The sequence below is a fragment of the Hesperophylax consimilis genome, chromosome 22 (assembly GCF_061612785.1).
Source record: "Hesperophylax consimilis isolate HC1 chromosome 22, BYU_Hcon_1.0, whole genome shotgun sequence".
Classification (NCBI taxonomy): domain Eukaryota; kingdom Metazoa; phylum Arthropoda; class Insecta; order Trichoptera; family Limnephilidae; genus Hesperophylax; species Hesperophylax consimilis.
In genome coordinates this window covers 9,381,272-9,408,401 of record NC_142857.1, presented here as the reverse complement: position 1 = coordinate 9,408,401, position 27,130 = coordinate 9,381,272, and the positions used below count along the sequence as shown (strand labels likewise).

Sequence of the window (27,130 nt, the reverse complement as noted above, 5' to 3'; positions counted from 1 at the left end):
ATCTTTGAGTGAGGCTCTCTTATTTGGTTCTTCAAGGCACTGGAATAAAATTTTACTGAATGATGAATTTGATTTTATCTTAAATTCGATTCCAGGAAGCCTACAAGGCCATCGAGGACATCCACAACCTGATGAACATGTCCAAGAAGGCGCACGTGGCCAAGACCATGGCCAACTACTATGGCAAGCTGGCGCTCGTGTTCTGGAAGGCCGGCCACTGTCTGTTCCACGCAGCCGCCCTGTTGAAGCTCTTCCAGATCAGCAAGGAACTCAAGAAGAATCTCACACCCGAGGAGTTGCAGAGGTAACCACTTCACCAGATCTTGCGAAGGCATCCATAATCAAGTTAATTTAAGATTTTTTCAATATGGTCATTCTAACATCAACCCAATTGGCCTCGACTCCTGAACCTTAAGAATCATGTTTCACAAATCCATATTTAACCTTATGAATGCTGAAAAGTATTAGTATGGCTGTGCACAGCCTTAATATATATATATGTATATATTTTTTTGTAAATATTATGAAGAAGAAAATATGTACACCGTTCGTCGTTTATGCTGCCGTTCCCTTAGAAAAACACAACTCGCTTTGTGAGGACTTGGTTCTTGCTCTTCATCACCAACTTCGACATCAATATCACTGTCATCCGATTCAAGAGTATGGCATGAAATCTTCCAAATCAGTTGATCATTACCAGATTTATTTTGTTCACCACTTTCCATTGTCGCTCAAAGAAATTTTACAATTATTTTTACAAAACAAAAACTCAATTCTTAAAATCACAAACAGAAAACACACACTGTACACTATTTTTTAAAATTATTTATTTACACATGTATCACAAATTATAACTTATAAATAAAAGGCAATAAAATTATAATATTTCATACTTTTGAAAGTAGCTGTAAATTTGTTATTATCCATTATAAATAGATGAAACAAGATAACTTTGTTGCTGAAATATTATACATAAATACAACAACAAAACGATGACACAAAATCAGATAAAAAACGGCAAAATGTGACAACCCTGCATGTGAGACACATTTGACTGTCGTGAAGCTTTTGGGTAGATCAAACCACTGTAAAGTCGGTAATATTAAAGTGTTTCTCAATCATATCAATAGACGTCTCTATGTGTTCCATATTTAAAATTATTCTAAATAAACTAAAAAGTTTTTGTGCTTCCCTATCGGTATAAAAAAAAATCTCTTTGGCATTTTCTAATCCCTTGTGCAACACTCCTACAACAAAAAAACACATTTCTTTGAGATCATTAGGCGACTTGAGTCGATTTATGCTATTCACTGGTAATGCTCATCATATTGTGGACTGCGTAATAGGTTTTAAATCAATTCTAACAAATTGTATCAACTTTTGGTGGCAATCACACACACATGCGGAAATTTCTCTAAAATTGGATGACATTACAGCAGTTAATATACAAAATAAATGTGGGTCCTACCCAATCGGGTTTTGATTCAGTTAGCGCGGTTGACCCCAGTCCCTGGGGATTATCGTTTAATCTTCTGTCAAACCAAAATAAAAATAAAGTATTTTTTAAGTATATCTATTATTAAAAATATATGTATTATTGTAAAAAAAACATTGTTTTATACGGAATGATTTTTTTATTATTCCTTTAGTCTGGCATGTACCGTGCTGGTGGCTGTCCTGTCCATCCCCTTGCCGTCTCTGCATCCCGAATTTGACCGCTTCATCGAGACGGACAAGAGCCCCGTGGAGAAGGCCCAGCGTCTCGCTGTGCTCCTGGGCCTGCAGCAGCCGCCCACCAGGGTCTCTCTGCTCAAAGGTTATTTTTAAACATTGATTTTTCACATTTGGGCTTGGTTGCATTGGTCATCTACCATATTTATTCAAATTTATTTGGCAACGTTTTAAAAATTAGATACTATATCATATATATTAGAAATTAATTATTATAGTGGACCTCTGCAAGGGTAATTTGATCTTTTAAGGGCGTTGACAATTAGCTTGCAACATTATTTGTAAATATTATTTTGTACTACGGTTCTTTCTCACATGTTGAGACGTTAGTGCACAGGGCATGTCTTTCGCCGTCAATTATGTTGAGAAAATCAGACAGAGTTAAGATATCTATATATCTTTGTTCTTAGTCTAGTTGTCATTACCTGGCTTCATCCACTTCAACTATCCTTTTCTGCTCAATTGAAAATTGAATTGAAAAAATTGAAAACAAAACAATTGAAAAATAATGAATATTTCACAGCTCCATATATGATTGAGAAGTAGTGCAAATTTCATTATGCCATCTGGATACCATACATTTTGAAAATAGTTTTCCTCGTGGCCTATGTCATCTTTGGGGATGCTCTGTGGATGGTCTTTTTAAGAAAATGTAGGAGAGGAAGATCTGAGAAGGAGGTATGAGGAGTGGGTAGGAATCTGGGGGTAAATGTGTCCAGGAGTGACAGACGTATGAATCTCCCACTTGGGTGCAAGGCGATAAGTCGACAGAGTCCTGTTGGAGATGTCAAAGGGTCTCCTTCAATCGGTGTCTGTCATAGGTGCACAGACGCATCCGCCGCCAAGACCTCGACAAACCTCACCCCATGTACGTGTAAATTAAAAATGTGTATATTGAACTGAATCTGATATCGGTAATTTTATTTTTCCAGAAATTGTCCGCCTGAATGTTGTGTCCCTGGCCACCCCTGAACTGAAGGACCTGTACAACTGGCTGGAGGTAGAGTTCGATCCCCTGGTCCTATGCAAGAAGGTCATGGTCGTTGTCGACACTTTGGAGAAGGAAGAAGGTAAGCTATACCAGTACTCGGGTATCCCCGACTTCTTGTTGCCATCATTCACTTGCACATCATATAAATATTTTTCACAACACTCGATAATTAATTCCTCCTACTACCGTCATAATTAATTGAAAATGTTTCCTTTGCCATGATGGAGAACTTGGGTAGGGAATCCCACCCAATATATCTCTCTACCAACTAACTGATCAGTCCTGGGTTACGAATAACCTGACAATATTTAAAAATCTCGTGATACCATCACAATCAGCGGAAAATGTAGAGTGTCATGTTGGAGGACTTAGCCAGCTGAGGAATTGAGTCTGCCACTGACCGGTGTAATTTTGTCCTTCCTCTGCCATTTTTATTGCTTCACTGCCAATCAGGGTTGAACATAACCAGTCAATTCTGTTTTTTTTTTTTTTTTTTTAACATTTTTTTTGTTGAACCATATGAAAACAGAATTAGGTACACGTGTAAAATGTTTGTTTCCTTTTCTAGGTTCTCCCCTCTGCCAATATGTGACCGCCCTGCGTGACGTGGCCCTTATCCGCCTGGTGCGTCAAGTGGCACAATGCTACCAGAGCATCCGCTTCGCGCGCCTCCTGGAACTGTCCGTGTTTGCGGATCCGTTCCACCTAGAGCGCCTGCTGGTCGACTGTGTCAGGCACAATGATATGCAGATTCGTATCGATCACGCCAACAAGTAAGCTGACATTCTAAACACAGTAACTAACTAACCGTCATGCCATTGTCCATTCTTCGCAGGGGTGTTCAGAGATGATGGACTGCCACACAGCCTTGCATCACATTCATACATCGTCTCATACATATTCTTATGTTATTCTGACTCTTGACATGGCCCGACTTAGTGTTTGATTAACTGGATCATGATGTTGCTGCCATTTATTTAGATTACTGTAGTGGTTACCGAATCGTTCCGGGCTCCATCGTGTGGTGTGGAATGACAATTGCCCTGATGATAGCTAACTTCCCACAAAGGACACTAAAAGAAGAAGAACAACTAATTACATACTGCCCACTACCCAACTTTGACAGAGATTATAGTATTATTTTTAACCCTTTCAGCCCCAGTGTTAATTCAAATTAACATGAACTTTGTGATTTTTTTTCTTTGTGAAAGATTTATTATCCTAGATTATTTCTTTATTTCTGAATGAATTTTAGTTAAAATGTTATTTGTTTGTACCTTAGAGATTATCACAACATTGTAAATGTGCATTTTACTTTTGTGTTATGTTTTTTTTACGTTACTATTTAAAAAATACCCTCTGACGCCCAATGTTAGATCCATGTTTCATGATCCATGTAAAAAATTTTCAAATAATTTTCTGAGGTATTATCAAGCATTACATATTTTATATATGTAGAAACAATAATGCGGGTGTGAAAAGGTTAAGATAGCTAATGCTTCTATGGAAGAGGGGTCCTGAAATATTGATCATATATTGTAACAAATAAACAAAAATGTACTTATATAATAAATAAAATAAATAAAAAATAAAAATAAAAATAAAAATATCTTTTCTCCTTGAACTACGTATACGTACGTAATTGCATATTGAAATAGTGTTTGACATGACAGAAAAACCCAAAATGGTTGCGTTGATCTAGAATGTTGACAGAAAAAATTGTGCAAATTTCATAAGATCAGTGTTGTTAACTATTCAAAAGTTTTGTGACGAAAAAGGAGAAGCAAAATCTGTTAGAAAAAGTGAGCTCTGGCATTTTAAAATTTGCACAGTTTTTTTTCCCAATTTTGAAGTGTAGAATTTATAGCTGAATGCAATTATTTTCAACTTGATTTACAGACATAATTTCCACCATGAGCTATGAAATATCCATTTAACTTGTAAAAACCATTATATTTAGATATAAATTATTGATCATTTGCACATATTATTTTTCACAACCGAAGTTTGTGACACAAACCAATCAATTTTCACAACCAATCTTTAAAAATGATAAATCTACCCTCAATTATAACTTTATTTTCCTTTTCTAGGTGCATCCAATTCGGCGTAGAGCTATCCGAAGCATCTCGCGAATCCGTACCTGAAGGTCCGTTCCTCCAAGAGATGCCATCCGAACAGGTCCGCGGCCAACTGATCCGCGCTGCCGGAGCATTGGGCCGCGCAGCCGCACTTGTCGGGCCGCGCCGCAAGCGCGCTGACCGCGAACGCGCTCGTCAGACAGCCGTGCAACACTACCATGAGAACAAGGTGCGAGAGCATCAACGGGTCCTGCAAAGGCACAAGATCATTGAGGACAGGAAGGAGTACATTGAGAGGCTGAACACGGTCAGAGAAGAGGAGGAAGCAAGGTGGGTTTTTACATGTTATCATTATAATGTTAGTAGGTCTTCATTTCCGATTGTCATGATTGTCTTAATTTGATTATTTATTGGGGAATATTCCCAAAAAGGGGGAAACTGCAGGAATTTTCATTAAAATGTTGAAATCCCCATGAGTTTGACTCTTACAACAAAATGTTAATGTTATTTACAAATGCATCATATTAATTAGAGCCTGCTGAGGAGACAGAACTTTTGGAATTTAAATAAAATACCAAATATTACCGAAGACATAAGCCGTCAAAATGTTGATATTTTCGACCGGCCTAATAAGCGTATCATGCCAAGGTACATACAGGGTGTATCGGCACGTACCCGACAAACTTTAACCAGCTATTCATTAGCACATTTGGAGTAAAAAATGTTATGGGCGCTTTGCTATCCGGTAACATTTTTTTTCTATTAAAAACAAAAAATAGATAAAAAAATCCACACTCCGTCACTGTCATTTGCCTTGTTTCTCGCGTTCAACAGCTGTTATTAGCAAGTGCGTCAAAAAGTGTCCTCGCTCTTTCATACACACTAAATAATAATAGTTAAAAATGAGACGAATGGTGCTGTGCCATTTCGTTGGGATTGTAAAAGCGCGCCAACGTAGGTACGTACGTACATTATTCAACGAAACTCGAACAAAATATTGCCAGACGGGTTTTCAAACTTTGACAAAGGATAAAACATTGGTGACATGTGGTGAAAATATGAATAGTAAATTTTTTATTAAAAAAAAATGTTACCGGACAGCAAAGTGCCCATAACATTTTTTACTCCAAATGTGCTAAGGAATAGCTGGTTAAAGTTTGTCAGGTACGTGCCGATACACCCTGTATATTGACTGACACAGCAGTACTGCACCACTGCCGTTCGATTTTTTAATTGTACTGAATTATTTCTCATATGATTTCACGAGACATGATTGTATACATTTTACCCAAGTTTGCTTTGAAAACCAATAACTTCGTCATGTTTGGATATATCGAAAAACTGATTTTACTGTCATTATTAACTCTTTAACCTGTTGAAGCCCGCAGCGTAAAACAGAAAAATATTAGTGCAACCTAAAGTTTTATTTGCCCAAACTATGCCGATTTTTTTTTCATACATTTTTCAAAGCATTTAGGTTAAAATCACATCTCAAATTATTCTAACAAGGATAATATTAGAATGCTCATATGTTCTTCGGAGACCATCGGCAGTCCACTGGTTAAATATAATTTAATAAATAATCTATCTACATATATATAAAAATGTTAAGATTCGTTTGTTCAAAATCTTAAAATTCAGAAAGTTTATCACTGATTGCATTGAAATTTTGACATGATGTTGCATTCGAATGCGCATGTGTTTTTATGTACCTAAATTGTATAGATGTCACCTGTTGCAGGTAAAAAAATGTTTTTTTTTTTAAAACAGCGCCATTAGTTGCACGTAAAATCAACACTTTCTATTGTTTCTCTGCACAGCTAATTTTTCATAAAAAAAAGACAGCCTATTTCAGAATAACTTTGATAATAATAAAAACAAACTCCCGACTATCACTAGTCATGATTCAGTTCCAACGCTTTCAGTAGCAGGAAAAAAAATGGGAACATCAAGCACCTTGTTGTGTACCCAGTTATTAACCTGCCAGGGCTTCCTCTCCCTCGGAAAACATGGATCTCACTAAACCTATCCAGTGCATTCACAGACACTAGCCCACATGATGCGCAAATGGGACCTAAAGGATTCTGAATTGTGTGAATGTGGATATATTCAAACAAACAAACACTTCGTAGAAGTATGTCTTTTTCATTTGTTTCCCGGAGGCACATCTGTGCTGAATCAAGTGACTCCCGAAGCCGTCGACTGTTTTGTTGACATCGAGGAAATACCCAAAGAAAGGAGTAAAACTATGATAGAATCATGATGTTGTATTATTGTATTCCAGGCGCCAGGAGGAGATAGCCCGGGCGGCGCAATTGGTGGAGCAGCAGCGGCTGGAGGTGGAGCGTGAGGAGCGGGAGAAGCGGCGCCAGCAGAGCGACATCCAGCTCATCAAGGACCGCCACCTCAAGGAGAAGATGCAGCAGATCAGTCTCACAGCGCACGGCCAGAAGGTGCTCAAGAAGCTGGACGAGGAGGTATAATATATAATTCTTTAACCAGTACAGTACAATTAGCGCTCGGTTCTGAAAATTCTCACCCAACTGTTGGGGGATTTTGTCTTTTTTATACTCCGATGTTCAAAAGGTTAATTCTCAGAGGGCTGACCTAAACTGGACAGCACCTGATCACCACAATGCTGATCTACCAGTGCTAACTTTGATTTATCATACAAATCCCAATGATTTTGAAAATACTGAGAAACTAAGAAAGTCTATCGAAGGAACCTTTCCCCATTTAAATAAATTCAGTTGTGAAATACTGCTTTTGATCCTTTGGATTTGTTATAGCTGAAAATGGCCTACTCCCTTCTCAGTACAAATTATACAAAAACAACCTGTTTTTATTCAATAAATGTCATTCTTGTTCACAATACGTATACATGTTTTCGGTTGTGCACCGTTAACCAAAAAAAAAATCTATGACATCAGTTCTTTAGCGCACTTTCCAATAAAAATATAAGTACATAGAACAAACAAATAAACACAAGGCCCTTCTTCAACAGGAATTCGCAAGTATCCGATGCTCACATTATGAATTTTATGTTGCCAACAACTGTTGTGAGCGATGAAATCACATCACTAATGAAATCATGAGACCCACATCGTTATCAATCATTGTTGAATTCTCAAACAGGCCAAAACTAGAATGTTTTTTTTTATAACGTCACTCACAACCAAATAGTTGCCGTAGCTATTTTTATATCCTGTCATTCTTTGTTTACTGTTTTGTTATGTTTTGACTGATCTAAAGCACGAGCATTGTTACAAAATGTCTGATGCAAGTGATGCCGTGTTTGAAGTCTCGACGATGTGAGTGAATGTCGGTACTTGCAAAGATACTTCAATCGTTGATTGGAAGAAGGGACTCTAGAAGAGAAGCAATTCTAGATGCGAGTAAGAGATACTACTATTTCCTCAATTTAGATGTCAGAAGGATACATAACTGTTCAATTATTTGATAGAAATTACTTTTTTTTTTTCTTAGGATATCAAGAAGATTGACGCTGAAACCATCGCTCAGAAGGAAGCTGAGGAGCTGATGAAGGAACGTCGTGAGCTGCAGGCCAGACTTAAGTCCCAGGAGAAGAGGGTATGTTCAATTATAGTAACAATGAATCTTGTTAGACAATTTCAACATTATCCAACTTTGGGCCAATATTATATAATATAGAAATATGTACTGGTTGACATCAAAAATCAAATTTCGATTTAACGAATTCCACGTAACTCGAAATTTAATGATTTTTTTTTATGTTGTCCATAATCGAATTCATATAGACTCTGTAGACACGGTAGGTACCGTGGTGGCCAGACCTTTAAATTCAGATATTCAAAGTAAATTCGTGAAAATATGATGTATTTCTTAGTAAATGGAAATTTCACAGCCGATTTCCATTGCAGCCAGCCCATCAAATTCAGATTTTCAATGTTAATTCGTAAAAATACGATGCATTTCAGCATAAATATAAATTTCGCGGTCGATTACCGTCTCGGCCGGGCGTTGAAGTTAGACATTTGATGTAAATTCGTATAAATCAACATTTTCTGAATAAATCTAAATTTCGCAGTTGATTACCATAGCGGACAGGCCTTGAAATTCAGATATTTGATGTAAATTCGTTAAAATATGTCATCGATTCGACTAATATAAACCAATTTAAAGCTCAATTGGATTCTTATTTAGAGATAAGAATGGATTAACTTATTTTGAATTTAAAAACAACTCTTAAATTATTGTGAAATCAGATATGAGTGCATCAGCAGAATGCTTCCTGCTCATAAAATAATAATAATTTGAAAATTCGCAGCCAATTTCCTTCGCGACCAGATCTTTTAATTCAGATATTCAAAATTAATTTGTAAAACTGTGAAATATTTCTGCGAAAATCGAAATTTGCGGCCGATGATTTGGTCTCAGGCGGCCCTTTAAATTCATATATTGGAAGTAAATTCATATTCAAAGTAAAATAAAAATAAATTGACTTCCAGTGTAAATCGATTCAGATTCACAAAATAATATGTAATTTGAATTAGAACAATATACAACTGCTGTCTCTCGATTCGGATTTACCAAATTATGTGCTTTATTTTTGCAAAAACTAATTTTTTCGAATTGCACACAAATTTTCATGCGCGGACAAAAACAAATTTCGAATAAAAAAACGTTTAGTATGAATTTTTTTCTAGGAGGAATTCTTTTCACAAGGGGCAAAAATATAAAAATTGTCAGCAAAATAATTTTGATTTTGACTTACATTCAATTAAGCCGTACGTTCACCATTATGACAATTTTTGTGTCACTTCCCCCTTATTTGATAATTCCCAACGTGTTATCAGCATGCAATAAAATATACAGATAGTATTATCTTCAATTCTTTTTTTTTCTGTTGTCAACAACTTTGGATGAATGGATTGAGTTTGATGCAGTCGTACTTAATAGATTCCTGTGCGCCGGTTCAGCCTTGTTAAACTGATCTTGGTCACGGTTTAAGGTCATTTTAACCATACCTATGCTATGGTAATATTACAACAATAATATTCAATGACAGCTGTCGTGTTTTTCATCGCTCTCTAGAAATTTCACAAAATAAAACAAAAGTCGTAGCTATTTTAATTTTATTTATATTATTATTTATTTTAAAGTTTATAATAGTGAAGTGTTGTTATGTTAGCTAATATTGCATGCCAATATGAATAAAAGGGCAATTGCAAAGACTGCACTAAATAATACAGAAACACAACTCCTCCAACTCCTTGACAAAAAGTTACATGAATTTAAGGTGCAATTTCTGGAAACCGTGAGAAACGAGTATAAAGAAGAAATCGAAGAATTAAAAAACAAAATATTAACTCTGGAAAAAAAAATTGACACAACAAAAAACAACAGCCTTGAAAAAACCCCGGAACAGAATGCCATAATTCAAAGTGAATTTAACGAACTGCAAAAACAATTGGATGCTAATGAACAACACGCATGCATTAATAACATAGAGATCATTGGGATACCAGAACAAAAACAAGAAAACGTAACGGAGATTATCAAAAGCAACTACTCAGAATTAAAAATAGTAAATCCTGACGAAATCGAATACGCCACCCGAGTAACCCCCGAGAAGAAGATTAAAGGAAAACCGCAATATATTATTGTTAAATTGAAGCGCAGAAAACAAAAAGATGACAGCATGGCAACAAGGCGGGGCCTAACAGCAGGGGACATTAACTTGAATGGAAAAAAACGGATCTATATTGAACATTTAACTCGTAAAAACAAAGTAATAATAATAATATATTTGGATGATTTGTATAGCGCTGTTTTTGTGCAAAATCACCTCAAGGGTGCTAAGTACTGTACAAAAAGGTCAGAGTTTACCAAAATTAATAAATTCAAATTTTGCTGGATTAAAAATGTAAAATTTATGTTAGACTAAATGAAAACTCAGATCACTATTGCATAAACTCTTATAACGATCTAGAAAAACTAAAAAAATATGATATTTCCATCAACAACGCTTAGAACATATCGCAACTTTCATATTAACTGCATTGTAAATGGAATCTTTAGAGCTAGCTATATTATCAAAATTTAAGAGGTGTCAGAACTAAAACGAATACTTTTCTTCAAAATGTACTGTTAAACAACTATGACATTATATGTCTCAGTGAAACACGGCTAAACAATTCTCCATTTTACAAAATCCAAGCAATTCAAAACAAATTGCTAAAATATTTTTGTTACAAGTCATTTGTAAGATTTAATAATTATGCAGAGGCAGCTTCAAATTGATTCACTGAGTGTACGGAGGCATTATAAGGATGCACTATTCCTGTATAAAGTAGTTAACAATAATATTCAATGCCCAGAGTTGCTAAATAAGATTCAATTCAATGTACCTGCGCATTCAACACGCTCTTCTGTCCTGTTCAGGGTGGATCAATGCAAAACGAACTCTAAGCAGAATTCTTGCCTGAACAGACTGCAATAATTACAATAGCGTATTATCCAAGGTGGATATTTTATGTTGCGAACTTGCCAAATACAAAAGGTGCATAAAAGAATATTTCTCTAATGGTTTGTGAATAATATTATGTCTCTATTGTTTATATTTCTATTATGATTTGATTTATATCTACAACCACTCTCCATGACTATAAATGTTTTATTTTGTAAATTTTTCATTTTATATAATCTTTTGTTTTGGATACATTTTTGAATTCATATTCCCTTCTTACAAATTTAATTTACTTATTCCTTATTATGCTGTCTCAGTAGAGGTAAAGTTACAAGGAGGAAATTCATAATTGTTTTTATTTTGGCTACATAATACTTATGTACAAACTGAAATAAATTTAAACAGTCGATTTCCCGAAAATTAATAAATAAATAAGTTTTTGCTATTCCGCCCTTGCGATTACGTATAAGTAAATGTTAGTGTAAAGGTCTGTATAACTTGTAATGTATCAATTTCGCTGTGCAGGTTGACTACTTTGAAAGGGCCAAGCGCATTGAGGAGATTCCACTGCTCCAGAAGATGCTAGAGGAAAAGAGAGTCCAGGATAAGGCATTCTGGGAACAACAGGAGGAGGAGAGGATTAAACAACTCAAAGGTGACTATTCTAAATTGAATTTAATACTGTTTGGAAAGAGTGTGAAATCTATACGAGTTAAATGAATGGAAACTTAGATGTTTTGGACATGTAGAACGAATGAATAAAAGAAAATGTTGAGGCATCCCAGAAAACAAAGAAAAGCGTACGTAGTAGAGATAGATACGGACGGACAGCAACACTGGCAATCAGCACGGCCGCAGAATATGTTTGTTAGTAAACAGTATTGGTGGTTTTTAATGCGGGACATATAGGTTTTGTCGGGACATTTTATGTCTTATCTGGACGAATGGCAAAAAAGTTACGATGGATGAATGTAAATGAAGGAAGTATTGTGAAATTCTGTACCACTAGTATTTCGAGTTCCAATGTTCACAATTCTGAATCAGCTTTGAAATAATTTTGCCAATGCCGAGTTCCAAAAGACAAAGATTTCTTCCATCTCTTTTGCTATTTGTAATAGGTATATGTGACATTCGAATTTTTGATGGAAGATAACCAACCACCAAAGAGGCTTCACTATAATAAGCCTGCAGGGAGAAGGAGTTTTGGGAGCGCTAGACATGGGTGGCTGAATGCTACCAAGGTCATCACTGCATTATAAACTAGAGAGCAGAAGTCTGGCATTCGCCTTGTCCTATTTTTCCCTTGTTCCAGGTTGGAGACCTATTGCTGGGCTGCTTTGTATTGAATTTGCATTTGAGGCCCAGCCTCCCCTCGCATAAAGTTGCAGTCCCCAACTTTGGATGACTTAACGCCAATGTTTGAATGCTTGCAGAATCCCGCGAGCTGGACTTGGCCACCGCCGCCCGCCTCAAGCGCATGACCACCCACAAGGAGGAGTTCCTGAAGCGCCTGACGTCGGAGCGCCGCACCGAGCACCTGGCCAAGGTCACTCAGCACCAGGAGCTCATGAAGTCAGAGAGGACCAAGCGGCTGCAAGAGCGCGCCCGGGAGCGAAAGGAGGAACGCAGCGCCACCGTGAGTCGCATTATTCATTCTCTTTGCTTTGCAAAATATGTACAGTGAAACCAGTGAAGAGATAAACCGTAGGAGACAGAGAGATTATGGCATCCCCAATTTGGACGTAAAGTGAGGGTGGAATGAGTGAAAAGGGAGATGACCTTAACCTCTGGGCTACATAGATCGCTATTACCTCCCATCATTTTGTGAGATATTTGCACCATAACCTCCTTATCTTATCTCAAAACGTTTATCAACCTTGATATGTAACAAATTTACTTAGTCTTGTGTATTGCTACCTTTAAGAATAGTTGTGCTGAATCAATATGAATCGAAAAAAGGATTCCCGCTGTGTTGTTATCAACGAATTACTGACATTCATTCAAAATAAAGTGGGTGTAATGGACGAAGCAAACATAAAGCAGATCTGCTTGAGTAGCTTCCAGCTTGACGAGATAGAACAAGCTAAAAGACTTATGGACAAAGCCGTCCACGGGTATCGTTTCAATACTAAATGTACCGGCGAATCAAAAGTCATGCCAGAGTTTATCAAGGTAATGACGTTGCATTGCATCATCAAGATGATGAAGGAAACTGATCCCGACACCTTGCCCACGTTCGTGGCCCGCGATCTGAACAAGCTACCACCTGTAACCATTGACCATGTCAATATTAAAGACATGACACTTTTGAAAGAGGAGATCATCAAGTTGAAATCCGAGAGTGCCACTATATCGGATATTGAAGTTCTACGAACAGAACTTATTGCTATCAGGGATGCTGTAGAAAACATTTCAAACAAATGTGCACTTCGGAAACTACCTGAAAATGTCCATCAAAAAACCGCACAAAAAGTCGCATGGAAAACTGCACAACAAGCCTCACGAGAAGCCGCACATAAAATCGCTGAAGAAGCTGCACAAAGAACCATTGAATTCTGGAAACTTAAGGTAAGCCCGATTCACAAATCAGGGAGTAAAACGGGTGTCCAGAACTACAGACCGGTACTGTCAATATTTGAAACAATTTGACCGGTCAGTGGTTGAGTGGGCATAGCGCTTGGGTCTCACCCGAGCGTCGCGTGTTCGATTCCTCGGCTGGCTAAGTCCTCCATCACAACACAAGCAACATTTTCGGCTTTCTGTGGTGGTAGTAGGAGATTTTCAAACATTGTTGGGTTATTCGTGACCCGGGAATGTTTGTCTTTCTTTAAAAAAAAAATAATAATAATAATAATAATTTGCAAAAAGCTGAACAAACAAATTAAACCGTATCTGGGGAAATCAACATGGATTTTTACCAAAGAAGTCCACCGTCTCTAATCTTCTTGAACTCTCACAGATAGTGGCAAGAGGATTAGATGTGTAACATCAAACCGATGTGATCTACACGGACTTCGCCAAGGTGTTTGACAGAGTTGATCACAACATACTGTTACGAAAACTGCTCAGCATTGGTTTCGACAAGCCTCTTCTAAATATTTTTTGCCACCAATTTGAGGAATAGGAGACAGTACGTATGCATCGACGCATATAGGTATGGGGAATTCTCAGGGGTCAAAACTAGGGCCACTTCTATTTATAATTTTAATTGATGATATTCAAGAATGCGTTACATATGCCACTTGCCTGCTTTTTGCTGATGATCTCAAATTACTCATAAAGATGTGTCAAATTACAAATCGATTTGGATTCAATTTCATCATGGGCCTGATGAAAATAAATTATTTTTTAATTAACTCACTATTTCATATACAAGTTTTAAAAAACCCATTGAGCTTAAAAAAGATATATTGTCACCAGTAAAATCCATTAAGGACCTAGGGATAGTCTTTGATCTGAAACTTATGTTTTCAGACCATATGTGTATTGCAGATGACATCATCATGGTACAAGCTTCTAGGGTTTGTAATAAGATATTGCAAACAGTTTTCTAACCCCGAAGCAATGATGGCTATGTATCCCACATAGCAGAATGGACGACTGGCTCGGCATAGTATGACACGAGGTATGGCGAGGCAAGATAAAATAAGCACATAAAGCCCCAGAAGAAGTCAGAATAAAATCAGCACAAAAAGCGATAGCGATAGAAGAAGTCAGAATAAAAGCTGCACAAAAAGCCCTAGAAGAAGTCAGAATAAAATCAGCACAAAAAGCGATAGCGATAGAAGAAGTCAGAATAAAAGCTGCACAAAAAGCCCTAGAAGAAGTCAGAATAAAATCAGCACAAAAAGCGATAGCGATAGAAGAAGTCAGAATAAAAGCTGCACAAAAAGCCCTAGAAGAAGTCAGAATAAAATCAGCACAAAAAGCGATAGCGATAGAAGAAGTCAGAATAAAAGCTGCACAAAGAGCCCTAGAAGAAGTCTGAAAAAAAAACATGGAGGCAGTCGAGAAAGTGGATATGTGGATAAAGTTATATTTTTTTTACTGGTTATATGCTAAAACTGAAAAGTGAATAAAAATAACAAAAAGCAAACCTAACCTCACCTATTATTTTCTTTTATCATGTTCTGTTCTCTCCAGTTACCAATTTTGTTGTAATAGTGTTTAGATTGCAGCACCTCACGAACATATAATTGATAATAATAAATACATGTAGGTACATAACTTGAATTTTTTTTCTGTATTTAGTGGCACCGCGAGAAGGAGGCATCCATCACCCGCAAGGCTGAAGAGGCTCGCCGCGCCAAGGACGAAGAAGAGAGGCGAGAACGCGAAGAGAAAGAGCGTGAGCAGACAGAGAAGGAAAACGCCATCAGGGAGAAACAGGATGCCGCTAAGAAGTAAGTCAAACGAACCTGTTCCGCTGATATATCCACTGTAACAACTCTTAACTCTTTCTCGTAAACAATGCAAGTAGGAGAAAAGGTAAGATAAGTTCCAATCATAGATAATAATAACAAGCCAGTTGGTTGATTAATGAACAATTATTAGTTAAGTATCGAGAGAATAGACCGCCACACAACACACTGTAAACCTAGCTTCATTCGAATTCATATATTACATACATACTCTTTTGCTATTCTGACTCAATTAAAATTGATATTTGTTGTCAACATCATTCACCCTTAGTACTGCAGCTTGCATCTGCCCACAGTTGAGTCCTTTCTACCCCCATATCAAGCATATTTGCCCTTGAGCTGATTTTTTACAAAAATGTTTTTCTGTTATTATAACTTTCATTGGCTCTGCTTTGCTTTCCGTACAGTTTGATAGTAATTCTGCAACAATCTATGATTCCAACTGTACAGTGATCGTTCTGTTACAGTGATCTTTCTGTATGATAAACAGTGCATTTAAAAAGAAAGAGAGGTTTTGACAGAGCTTTCAGTGGTTTTGAAAATTTCACAATAGTTTTCAACATTATTATTGATGAAATTCACGTTTGTTAAATTTTGGAAAAGCTGTGTTATTTTTTAGCAAAAATGGTGGTATTTTGCAATAAATGTGATTTTATATCAACTTTTTGGCATTTTGCAGCATAAAATCGCATTAAAAAAATCACATTTTTCACGTAACAAAATATGAAATAAATTTGCTTTATCGAAATGTGAAATTTTCAGAAAAAAATACCCAATATGTTGTTGAAGGTCGCATATCTAAAGCAATGCTTTTGGAATTCTGTAAACAATATGGAATAACAAATCATGATAATGCTAGATTAAAATTCCATGATTATTTTTATTTACCTCGTTTTCTGGCAACTCGAATCTGAGGATAGGCAATAATCATACAAGCCACTCCATCCATCCACCATAATAAACACTCAAGTTTCCACATACATACTACTTACGTTTTGTTGTTTTCAACAAATGTCTGACAGGTCTTAATATCCAACCATCATGCGGTTTCTCCGCAGGGGTAGGCAGAGAAGATGGAATGCCACATAACTGTTTTTTGACACTCTTCCTTGCTTCATTCAAATTCATATATGCTCTTCTGTTACTTTGACTCTTGACATAAGTATTTGACTCACTTGATCGTGCCATGTCTTCCTCGGGCGTCCCCACCTTCGTCTACCATTCACTTTTGCGTCATTCTTTGTTCTTTTTTTTAGTTTTTATTTTTCAGAAAGGCTTACAAGCTCATAAAAGTAAAGCGAGGATAACTGATAGGTGACATGATAAAAAGATTATTCTAATATCTGTTTTTAATAATAGTGATGTCTTTATTCAGAATGTGGAATGAGCTTAGTGAAATTCCACATATCCCATAGAGAAAATACATGCAAATAAGATAAAATTTAAACAAATATATATCTTTATAGGAGAGTTTATAAGAAAACGTACAAAAATATATACAAGCTAAAATCATCTTTCCTTCCAGGGAGCATTTGGCCATGGTGGAGCGCGCTGCAGCCCGCCAGCGTGCCCGCGAAGAAGAGGTGGAGCGCAAGCGCGCAGCCGAGCGCGAGGCAGCTGCCTGGCGTCGTGGCAACGAGCGCGTACCTGACAAGGAGGCGCCGCGCGAGACCGGCCGAGCACCCCCCACCAACGAGCGGGAGCCGCGTGAACCCGAGAAGGATGCCACCAAGGACGAGGAGTCCTCCTGGAGGAGGGATGCCCCCGCACCCGCAGCCGCTCCTGAGAAGAAGCCAGAAGCATGGAGACCATGTAAGTTCACTGACCGATGGTGGGTGCTGGATGCTCAATGTTCATAGATATATCTATTACTTAAATATGACTTGATCTGTTGTTACATGTGCGCCCTAATACCATCCATGCTGGAATTTTTTGCAAATCGATTTCAACCTTTATGCTTTGAAAACCGTATATAGGACAAAATTAGAATCGCTTGCGCTAATAACACTACAGTTGCTTCTTTTTATTTCATGAATATAGCTTCTTTCTAGAAAATATTTTATCTGTGCATGTCAAATTCATTTTCGTTCAAATATTTGAATGTTAAAAGGAGTATAAAAGTCATTATTTCTCTGTAAACACCTTTTGTTTGTTGTTTTTCGTGCAGGGTATTTATTAAGGTTTATGTAGAAATAATAAAACCAGTTTATATATTCATACAAATGTGTTTTTGACCGTGTTGTCTCCCAAAAATTAGTTATTTTGGAGAGATGTATTTCTTATAAGCATGAAATATATATGAATAATAAGATTATTTTTCTGATAAACAGTAAACAATCACAAAAGAAAATAATAGTTTTTATATTTGAACAAAACTCATCAAGGTAATTTTAAGACAGTTATGTAAATTCTCACTTGACAATTGGTAACGATTTTCCTGCTCCGACATTCAAGGGGTTAAAGGAATAAATGTTGGCAAATCGCTGAAGCCTAAATAGATGTTTTGAGAATGAGAATGTAAAATATTACGCAAACAGAAAGGCATAGATGACTACGAACATTTAAATTATTTTTTTTAAGGAACTTTGATGCAACAATGGGCTTAAAACAATGAAATATTTCTTTATTTGTGGATAACTGCAGCTCACCCAAGTGACATTTGTGCGAATGTAGCATTTTTCTATATTCCCCCATTGTTTTTCCGCATTCATCCATTTTTTTTTCAATAAGTCCCTTTAAAAAGGATATAGGTTTCACTGTAATGTGTTCATATATTTTTTATAAAATAGTGTATAATCTACAATAAGTACTGTATCAGACGCAAGTCCTTTACATTGACTGTAAATAAGGGGTGCTGAATCTTCTAGTCGGTGAGCTGCTTTATGTTCAGGGCCTTTTCCGGTTGCTGTGATGTCGTGTATCCAAGGAGAGAGCAGTAGGTAGTCCAAGGAAGCGCAAGGTCAGAAGTCAAAGGCGGTTGTAGTGGTTCCAGCGGGAGAAGCAGTCCAGAGTGAAGCGGTCAGAGTAGATGTCGGAAGAGAGAGACTTAAGATCGCTTTACGCGCGGTATATATAGGACTAGCGGGGGCGTGCACACATCGGTGTGCGCGCGTCTGAACCGCCCCGCGTAAACGAGGTGCATCTTTGTGCAGCTTCGTGTGTTTTCATATGACTTTAATAGTCAATATTAAAATTATTTATTCAATAGTACTCTTTATGCCGCTTCATCTCATGAAAACTGTTTTTCCCTAGCATTTTTAATGTTTTTATAATAAATTGTACAATATGAATCAGTGGGTCCTCAGACCGACATTGGTGTGAGGAAATCCTTATAACTACTTAATATTAATGTTTACACATTTCAATATTACTTTACAACATAGACGCGAGTCCAGCCTTTCAACCTGTATATTTTTATTTTGCATTATGGCGGCGAGACTCACGCAAATCTAACATTAATTTGCGCAATTATGTATGAAAAGAGAAATATTTCTAGCATTATCGTGCTTTGCGGTGATTGGCTAACCGTCGCCGTTCTATGTTTGGCGTTGCTTCGCCTGGGCAAAGGAGAGGGGATGCGACGTAAATACTGGGTCCACGGCTTGCGATGTGCCCAGTGCTCTCCAGCAGGGGAGGGGATACCACGTAAATACTGTGTCCGTGCGCGCGTTGTGTTCAGTACTCGCCGGCCGGGTAAATACTAGCTTTCTTATCCCTCCATGGTCAGAAAGCTGCTTTGCGGCCTTTGGGTAGCATTGCGCAATGCGTTCGATACATCTACTTTCCCCAGAATGGCTACTTATATTCAGAGATATGATTTTTTTGTAACATCCTCGAGGATGCTGGTGAACAACAGGTTAAATCCATTCATTTCTCTTCCTATTACGCACAAAGAAAACCTAGCTTGGTCTTTTCCATTGTAGTTGTGTTGTAAACATTCTTAAGACTGTATATTCTTTATTTGGTTGTCATGATATATAATAGATTATTTTGATTGTTTTCAGCTGCCCGTGGACGCGAGGAACCTGCCAAGGATAAGGAAGAAGTCAAGGAAGACAGACCAGACCGGGAGAGATCCGACCGTGACAGACCAGACAGGATTGACCGAGGTCCGGACAGAGACAGGAACGACCGTGGACCCGACAGAGAACGAAACGACAGAGGACCGGAGAGGGAGAGAATGGACCGCGGAGGCGACAGAGACAGGATGGACCGTGGAGGCGATAGAGACAGAATGGACCGAGGAGGAGATAGAGACAGAAGCGACAGAGATAAGGGAGACACATGGAGGAGGGATAGAGATGGACCTGAAAGGTAATCTTTTGACAAATTATTTTTTATTTGATTTGTAGATTGTGGAGAAATTTCGATTATGAAATAATATGTACATTATTTTTACATTTTACGAAAGTTGAAAGACGCACATCTGAAGCAATGCTTTTGGACTTCTGTGAACAATATGGAATGACAAATCGTGATAATGCTAGATTATTCAATGATTATTTTTATTTACCGCATTTTCAGGCAACTCGAATCTGAGGATAGGCAATAATCATACAATTCTCCATAAATTCTGACAACTTTTATACAATATTACATACCTAAATAGCAAATTATTAATTATGACTTATTTTTATTTATTAATATTTTGTTGACTTCTGGTTACAGGCGCGATGACCGTGACCGATTCCCAGAGCGTGATCGCTTCCGTCGTGACGACCGTGATAACCGAGACACCCGCCGCGATGACCGCGGTGGGCGTGAGGAGAGGTCCGGAGGCGGCGGTGGCGGCAGTAGCTGGCGGCGCGCCGACGACAACCAGGCATCGGAGGCCCCAGCAAGTCAAGCCCCCCCTGTAAGTGGGAAAGATGTAAAACGAAAACTCCTTACCATTTCAACTTTAGATTGTTATTATTATTGTGTACATTTAGTATAAAACATAAAAAGAAACATCAAAGAAACATAACAAGCAAATCTAACCTATGATCATTTTGGATGTCAATATTTTACATGGTGTCACCAGTGTAAAGCTAGTCTCAGATGAGAGACTTCATTATATATGTGGGCTTGACATATATCAGTGTTACGCTCGCCATGCATTCTCATTGCCAAGATTATATATCTCTTCCAACTGTCAGGATTTGTTATTTAACATTCTCAAGCATATTTAACCTCTCCATGAAGACCTCATATATAGTTACCATGGCCCAAATTACCTGCTATATTTTGTGCCACTTCTCATTCGATCTACTATTTTTTATTTATTTTTTTATTATTTTAATATACATCATATGGGTTACATTAATACATACATATTTTGCAAAATATAATATTAAGGTTCATATATGGTCATGTATACCTTATCAGAAAAGAGGAGCTCTTGTGCCTGATAAGGGAGCCACGATTCTTACTTAGATTCATAATTCATAATGAGATATAATAATAATAATATAATAATATATATTATAATAATAATATATATATATTTTTGTTTAATATAAGTTTTTTTTTCCTTCCAGGAAAGAGGCAGCGTATGGCGCTCTGCACCCAGAGATGGCCCGAGAGGCGGTGATAGAGACGGCCCCAGAGGCGGCGACAGAGATGGCCCAAGGGGAGGAGGCCGAGGCGATAGGGATGGGCCCAGGGGCGGAGACAGAGATGGACCCAGAGGTGGAGACAGAGATGGACCCAGAGGTGGAGACAGAGACGGACCTCGAGGCGGTGATAGGGACGGACCTCGAGGCGCTGATAGGGACGGACCCAGAGGCGGAGACAGGGACGGACCCAGGGGAGGTCCAAGAGACGCCCCCAGAGACAGTGATGGCCCCAGAGACAAAGACGGCCCAAAGGATTCACCTAAAGATGCCCCCCGAAGAATGCCACCAAAGGAAGAAAAACGTAAGCCCTCTTTAAGCTTTTTCTAATACATGAACATAACCAATATTATCCTGAATTGTTTACCATTGACTCCCAACGTTCTGATAGATTTTCAATTCCATACCTGAATCAATCCAGTGGCCCCCTCACGGGTTGGTAAGGGATCAACATAAACCGGTTGTGGTAAGAATGCAGGCAATGGAAGTACGCAACATTCCGATGACAACCCTGGTTAACTTTAATCAAAGGTACCGGGTTACTGTTGAAGAAGTGAGGTAAAATGGGAGATAGCACAATGGGCATATGATCTGTGTGCTCACAGAAACCGACAGTAAACCGTCTCCGCTTTATAATAATCAAAGTATGCAGCAGCAACCCGTGTACGAATCGCTCTCGGTATCATGTTTTCTTACTACACTTTTGGCGATTCCTTACCATCCCAAGAGGGAGCCGCCCTTTAGGTGAAACAGTACAAGAGATTCCTGAGAATTCTTGGGTCGAGAGTTGATGATTAAAAAACTTAATAACTTCGTTGCACATGTTGTTGGGACTACTAGTGATAGTGGCTTTTTCAGACTTAATTTATTGCCAGTAGGATGATGCCCTTAGCAGGATCAATAGAATTCCTCCAGTCAGTTTAAAAAATGCCTAGTAAAAATTGCAAATTATAATGGAGGTATTTCTTTCCAGCTCGTGAACAAGCAGACCCCGATGACTGGCAGCCCGTTAGGCGCCGTTAGTTCACTTAGGAACCTATTCAAAACTCTTGCAGTATATATTTACTAACCATAGCAACTTACAGCTCGTAATGTTCTATCTTTTATCTCGTGATCAACTTGTTTAAGGACAAGCATGCCGTGTTGCCCTCGGACCTCTAGAATAATTATTGTCGCAGCAGATAAATAATAAATTATACTGTTAAGTTTTTACCCTGTTAGATATAAGAATGAATTAAAAGAAACAAATTATTATTGTATTCAGTTTTTTTAATAAACGTTTATTATTTATAAAATTTGTAGATTTATTATTAGGAGTAAGTTATTTGCACCTTTTGGTATGCCATTTTGATTACAAATAAGTTAAAACCTAGTATTTAGGTTAATATGGAACGCTTATCCCAAAATGTTGTCATTTTGTTTCATTAATTAGTATCTGAATAGGTATTTATTTAGATCAATATGGAAAGCTTAGAACAAAATGGCATGCTGTTTTCTTTCCAAATCAATTTTTACCTAATAAGGTATTTATTTAGGTCAATATGGAAGGGTTAGAACAAAATGGCATGCTGTTTTCATTCCAAATCAATTTTTACCTAATTAGGTATTTATTTAGGTCAATATGGAAGGATTAGAACCAAAGATATTAGAAGAACGAGATGTGCTATGAGAAGTTCATACTGTGTGGAATTGTTTTGCCCAGTGTCGCCGGTTTTGTTCACCAATACTACTGCACACCTTCGCTTACGCTAAGGTATCCGCACTAATACATAGAACAGATTTCTGTGCGTACATTTCTGTCCGCCTACGGTCCGGCGGCCAACATAGCATATCTCGTTCTTCTAATATCTTTGGTTAGAACAAAATGGTATGCTGTTTTCTTTCCAAATCAATTTTTACCTAAATAGGTATTTATTTAGGTCAGTAAGGAACGCTTTTACCAAAATGGAGTAGCTATTTGTGTCTTGATAAGAAGAGCGTTGGTGCACCATAAAGACGTCTTAATCCTTCAAGCCTGTTCGCAATCCAGGGTCAATGATCAAATAGATGCCAATCCATTTTGACCTTTTATTTCTACCGTTCCATTTGGAACAATAATTTCCGCAAGAGAGGTTACTTGCACAATAATAATAATTGTATAATTTGCAGAGTGCTGATAAATCACATCGAAAGGTGATCTAGCCAGAATGGATATGGTATTCCATTTGGAACACTAATATATCTTTAGTATTACTTTTCGACCGTTCCGTTTCAAATATTTATATTATTATTTTAATAGATATTTCCATCGTTAATCTTGGTGCTAGGATGTCTATAGAAATACAGTCCGTAGTAATTAACATAATAGTACAAAATCTCTCTCGCTTCAAAATTTACTGCAGGTATGCCATTTAAAATCTTGTAGGCACTTTCTTACTGCGATGAACGTTTTCAAATAAATCAATACTTTAACATTTATTCAATGCTGGTTGAAGACATCTTGCATTTTTATTCTAACAGGGTAAAAACTAAAATTACGCACTTCTATTGCGATGAAAACGATGATACATAAATAAACCGGCCATGTGTAGTAACTTCCTTTTGTAGTAGGATTTTTGAAATTACTGTGTAATCTTTTATTAAAATGTTATAATATGTGGCATTTTTTGTGTTTAAAAATCTTCATTCATATTTAATCAAATTGATACAACAAATGAGATCAAAACTTATTAAAAAATAGTATTTTGAATTATTTTGCAGTCTTTCTCTTTAAAATTATGTATTCTTACGAAAATACTTGATGAATTTTGTACTTTCTAATAAACTTAATTAATACAAATGATCAATAATTTCATGAGAAAAACTTTTGTTACAATTTTTTTCTTTTGTCTTTGTAGGTCTCTACAATGATAATGCATTTGTTAGCTTTTTATATGGCAATAAATATTATGTTTGCTATATAATATGTACATTATTAAACGATAACTGGTGAATTATTATCTTGCATATATGTTGCTGGAAAATAAATAAAGGAATTAAAAATATATATCACAATTATTTTATTTTACATAGGAAATCACATTGCATTATCACATTCTAGGTTCAATGATTTAAAAAAATATACATAATAGGTCAAACAAGATATACATAGTAGAAGATAATGATTTTATATTAACCTTTTCGATTCTACACAATTAACCTCTCAAGCTAATTTGTTCGCTTGTTGGAACAGCTCATATCTCATAAAAATCTCCCTTACTGTTATGGTGTATGATCGAAACAGTGTTAGAAAGAGAAAACACCACCCTTTATATTCAAATCTAAAAGTTAACCACAGAAGAATTAAAATGTAAACCTCTACTAATCCAAAGAAAAAATGAGGTGACAATAATGTTTATAATGCATTTGTCTAATAAAATATGTGGTTTTTTTTCGTTAGAAAAAATGTTAGGTGAGCTTAAGCAAAGCGGAAATACTCCGACCTTCTGACAGAATATGCCAGAGGCCTGAGGGGTTAATATATTTTAGTGAAACTTCATGACATATCCGTCATGCCAACGATAGGCCAACATATGCGACAGTTGTGTAGATCAAGTTAATGACATTCATTATATTGTACGTCTATAAAGAAGTTATCAATATTAAAAATAATACAGCTATTAACACACTTTAATCGGGAAGAGTAGTTCTACCCGTTCGGTCGATTGATGCTTAACGTCGGGAAGGGTAGTTCTACCTTCTGCGCCCGCCTCATTTCAATGGCAGAAAAGAAGAAATTATCCGATGTTTTTATGTGATTATTATATACCAATCTCTTTGTAAAGGTCCCAACTATACGTACATAATTATCAAATTGTAATGCAAGTCTTTTTTTAGTATTTATCTTGGAGTCTTTTGTGTACATCGATATTTCAACTAAAATGACCTATATTATTGAACACCTGACACTTGATAGGTATTGCGTTTGAAGATCAACGAAATAAGTAATTTAGATAACATATTCTGTTATTCTAATAATTCAATTCTTGGAATGAGGGTTTTTATGACCATGAAACCCGAAACAAATCTCTCTATCTCTGTTCCGCACCCACTCAACTCCTAGGTGCGAGCGAGCGCAGAGTGTCTGACGCGTCTAACAAAAGCAGGTATCGGCAAACACAGTTAGGCGGACCATAATAAATATTTACAAGTGCATGCCAGTTTTTAAAACGCAAATTGTCGTACGGTTGTGTTCTGAGGAGATAATATTTATATTAGCTTTTTCAAACCTTTCAAAATGGATTCTGAAAATTACGAAAGTGATGACGAAATCGTTGCAGATAATTTATCTGCCTGTTCTAGTAATTATTTGCCTGAATTCGATAGTGAAAGTGAAGAATCTAGTGGAAGTGGAGAAATTCCTTGTAGGAGAAGAATGTCAGTGATGCCATTACAGTTCAGTGATTCTGAAGAAAGTGATATGGAGGAAGAAGGAGAAGAGTGGTCTCGAATAGATAATCCGCCAAATATCGAATCATTTTTAGGTCATCCTGGTGTTTGCGTAACACCAGCTGATTCCAAAAGTATTATGCAAGTAGTAGAACTATTTATTGGAAATGATTTGTTTGAAATGATGGTAAAAGAAAGCAATCGTTACCATGCTCAAAATGAATCAAGATTCAAACAAACGAAGAAATCCATCAAGTGGAAGCCCATAAATATTCCAGATATGAAAAAAATGTTAGGATTGATTCTGCCTATGGGTCAAGTGCAAAAAACTACGAGACAAGATTATTGGTCTTCAGACCAATGTATCGAGACACCCATATTTTCAAAAACAATGAGCCGTGATCGTTTCAATCAAATTTGGAGATCTTGGCACTTTTCAAATAACCAAAACATTACCGATTCCAGTGACCGCCTTGAAAAAATTCGACCCGTTTTATCCGTTTGACATATCTCATCCCAAAATTAAATTCTGTTTACAAGCCTCAAAGGGAGCTATCTCTAGATGAAAGCATCATACCGTGGCGGGGAAGGCTAGCATTTAAAGTATATAATGCGTCAAAAATAATTAGATATGGTATTCTCGTGCGAATGGTTAGTGAAGCCCCTACGGGATACATTTGCAATTTGGAAATATACTGTGGGCAAGGAAAGCGACTAATAGATACAGTTGAAACATTGCTTAATCCATACCTAAATTTGTGGCATCATGTATATATGGACAATTACTATAATAGCGTTAAAACTAGTGAAGTGTTGTTGAAACATAAAATAAGAACGTGCGGAAAAATGCGAATTAATCGAGGTTTTCCCGAATGCCTTAAAAACGTAAAACTCAATCCAGGCCAAAGTATTTTCCGTCGAAAAAATTATGTGTTATTGCAAATTTGGAAATCTAAGAGGGACGTCAGAATGATTTCAACTATACATTCTTCGATCATACTTGAAAGCGGCAATATTGATTGGAAGACGAAACTACAAACTGGAAACCACAGAGTATAACAAATATATGAAAGGAGTTGATCGTGCAGATCAGTATCTTTCGTATTACTCAATAATAAGAAGAACCAAAAAATGGACTAAGAGAGCTGTGATGTATTTATTGAATTGTGCTCTGTTTAATTCCTACAAAGTTTACAAGGCCTTGAATGCAACCAAAAGACTGACTTATAAACAATTTTTACTCAATGTTACCAAATATTGGATAATGACCGAGATTTCTGAAACTGATGCAAATTTTGAGGAACCGAGACCATCCACATCACAATTACAAAGGAAAGTCTTGAAAAAAGATCCTCCAGGGAGATTATCAATGGACACGAAAAAACATTAAGCGATAAAAATTGTCACCGGCGGTAAAAAGAAATATCCCCAGAGACAATGTCGCGTGTGTTCTG

At 36.9% G+C, this 27,130-nt stretch overlaps 1 protein-coding gene across 5 annotated transcripts in view; it reads left to right on the top strand.

Annotated features, from left to right (window-relative positions):
- The window catches only part of eIF3a (eukaryotic translation initiation factor 3 subunit a), a 29,012-nt gene extending 5,837 nt beyond the window's left edge, over window positions 1-23,175 (top strand). For 4 of the 5 annotated variants that reach the window (XM_089645169.1, XM_089645168.1, XM_089645166.1 and 1 more), the window contains exons 5-19: window positions 96-304; window positions 1,650-1,816; window positions 2,664-2,801; window positions 3,291-3,495; window positions 4,816-5,133; window positions 7,088-7,280; window positions 8,290-8,394; window positions 11,780-11,909; window positions 12,688-12,890; window positions 15,506-15,657; window positions 17,201-17,487; window positions 19,680-19,989; window positions 20,344-20,545; window positions 21,195-21,573; window positions 22,243-23,175. In XM_089645169.1, coding sequence (XP_089501295.1) covers window positions 96-304; window positions 1,650-1,816; window positions 2,664-2,801; window positions 3,291-3,495; window positions 4,816-5,133; window positions 7,088-7,280; window positions 8,290-8,394; window positions 11,780-11,909; window positions 12,688-12,890; window positions 15,506-15,657; window positions 17,201-17,487; window positions 19,680-19,989; window positions 20,344-20,545; window positions 21,195-21,573; window positions 22,243-22,292 — 3,048 coding nt within the window. In that variant the 3' untranslated portion in view covers window positions 22,293-23,175. The remainder of the gene's footprint in view (window positions 1-95; window positions 305-1,649; window positions 1,817-2,663; window positions 2,802-3,290; window positions 3,496-4,815; window positions 5,134-7,087; window positions 7,281-8,289; window positions 8,395-11,779; window positions 11,910-12,687; window positions 12,891-15,505; window positions 15,658-17,200; window positions 17,488-19,679; window positions 19,990-20,343; window positions 20,546-21,194; window positions 21,574-22,242) is intronic. The other variant, XM_089645167.1, reaches the window with a different exon arrangement.
- Window positions 23,176-27,130: the final 3,955 nt, after the last annotated feature.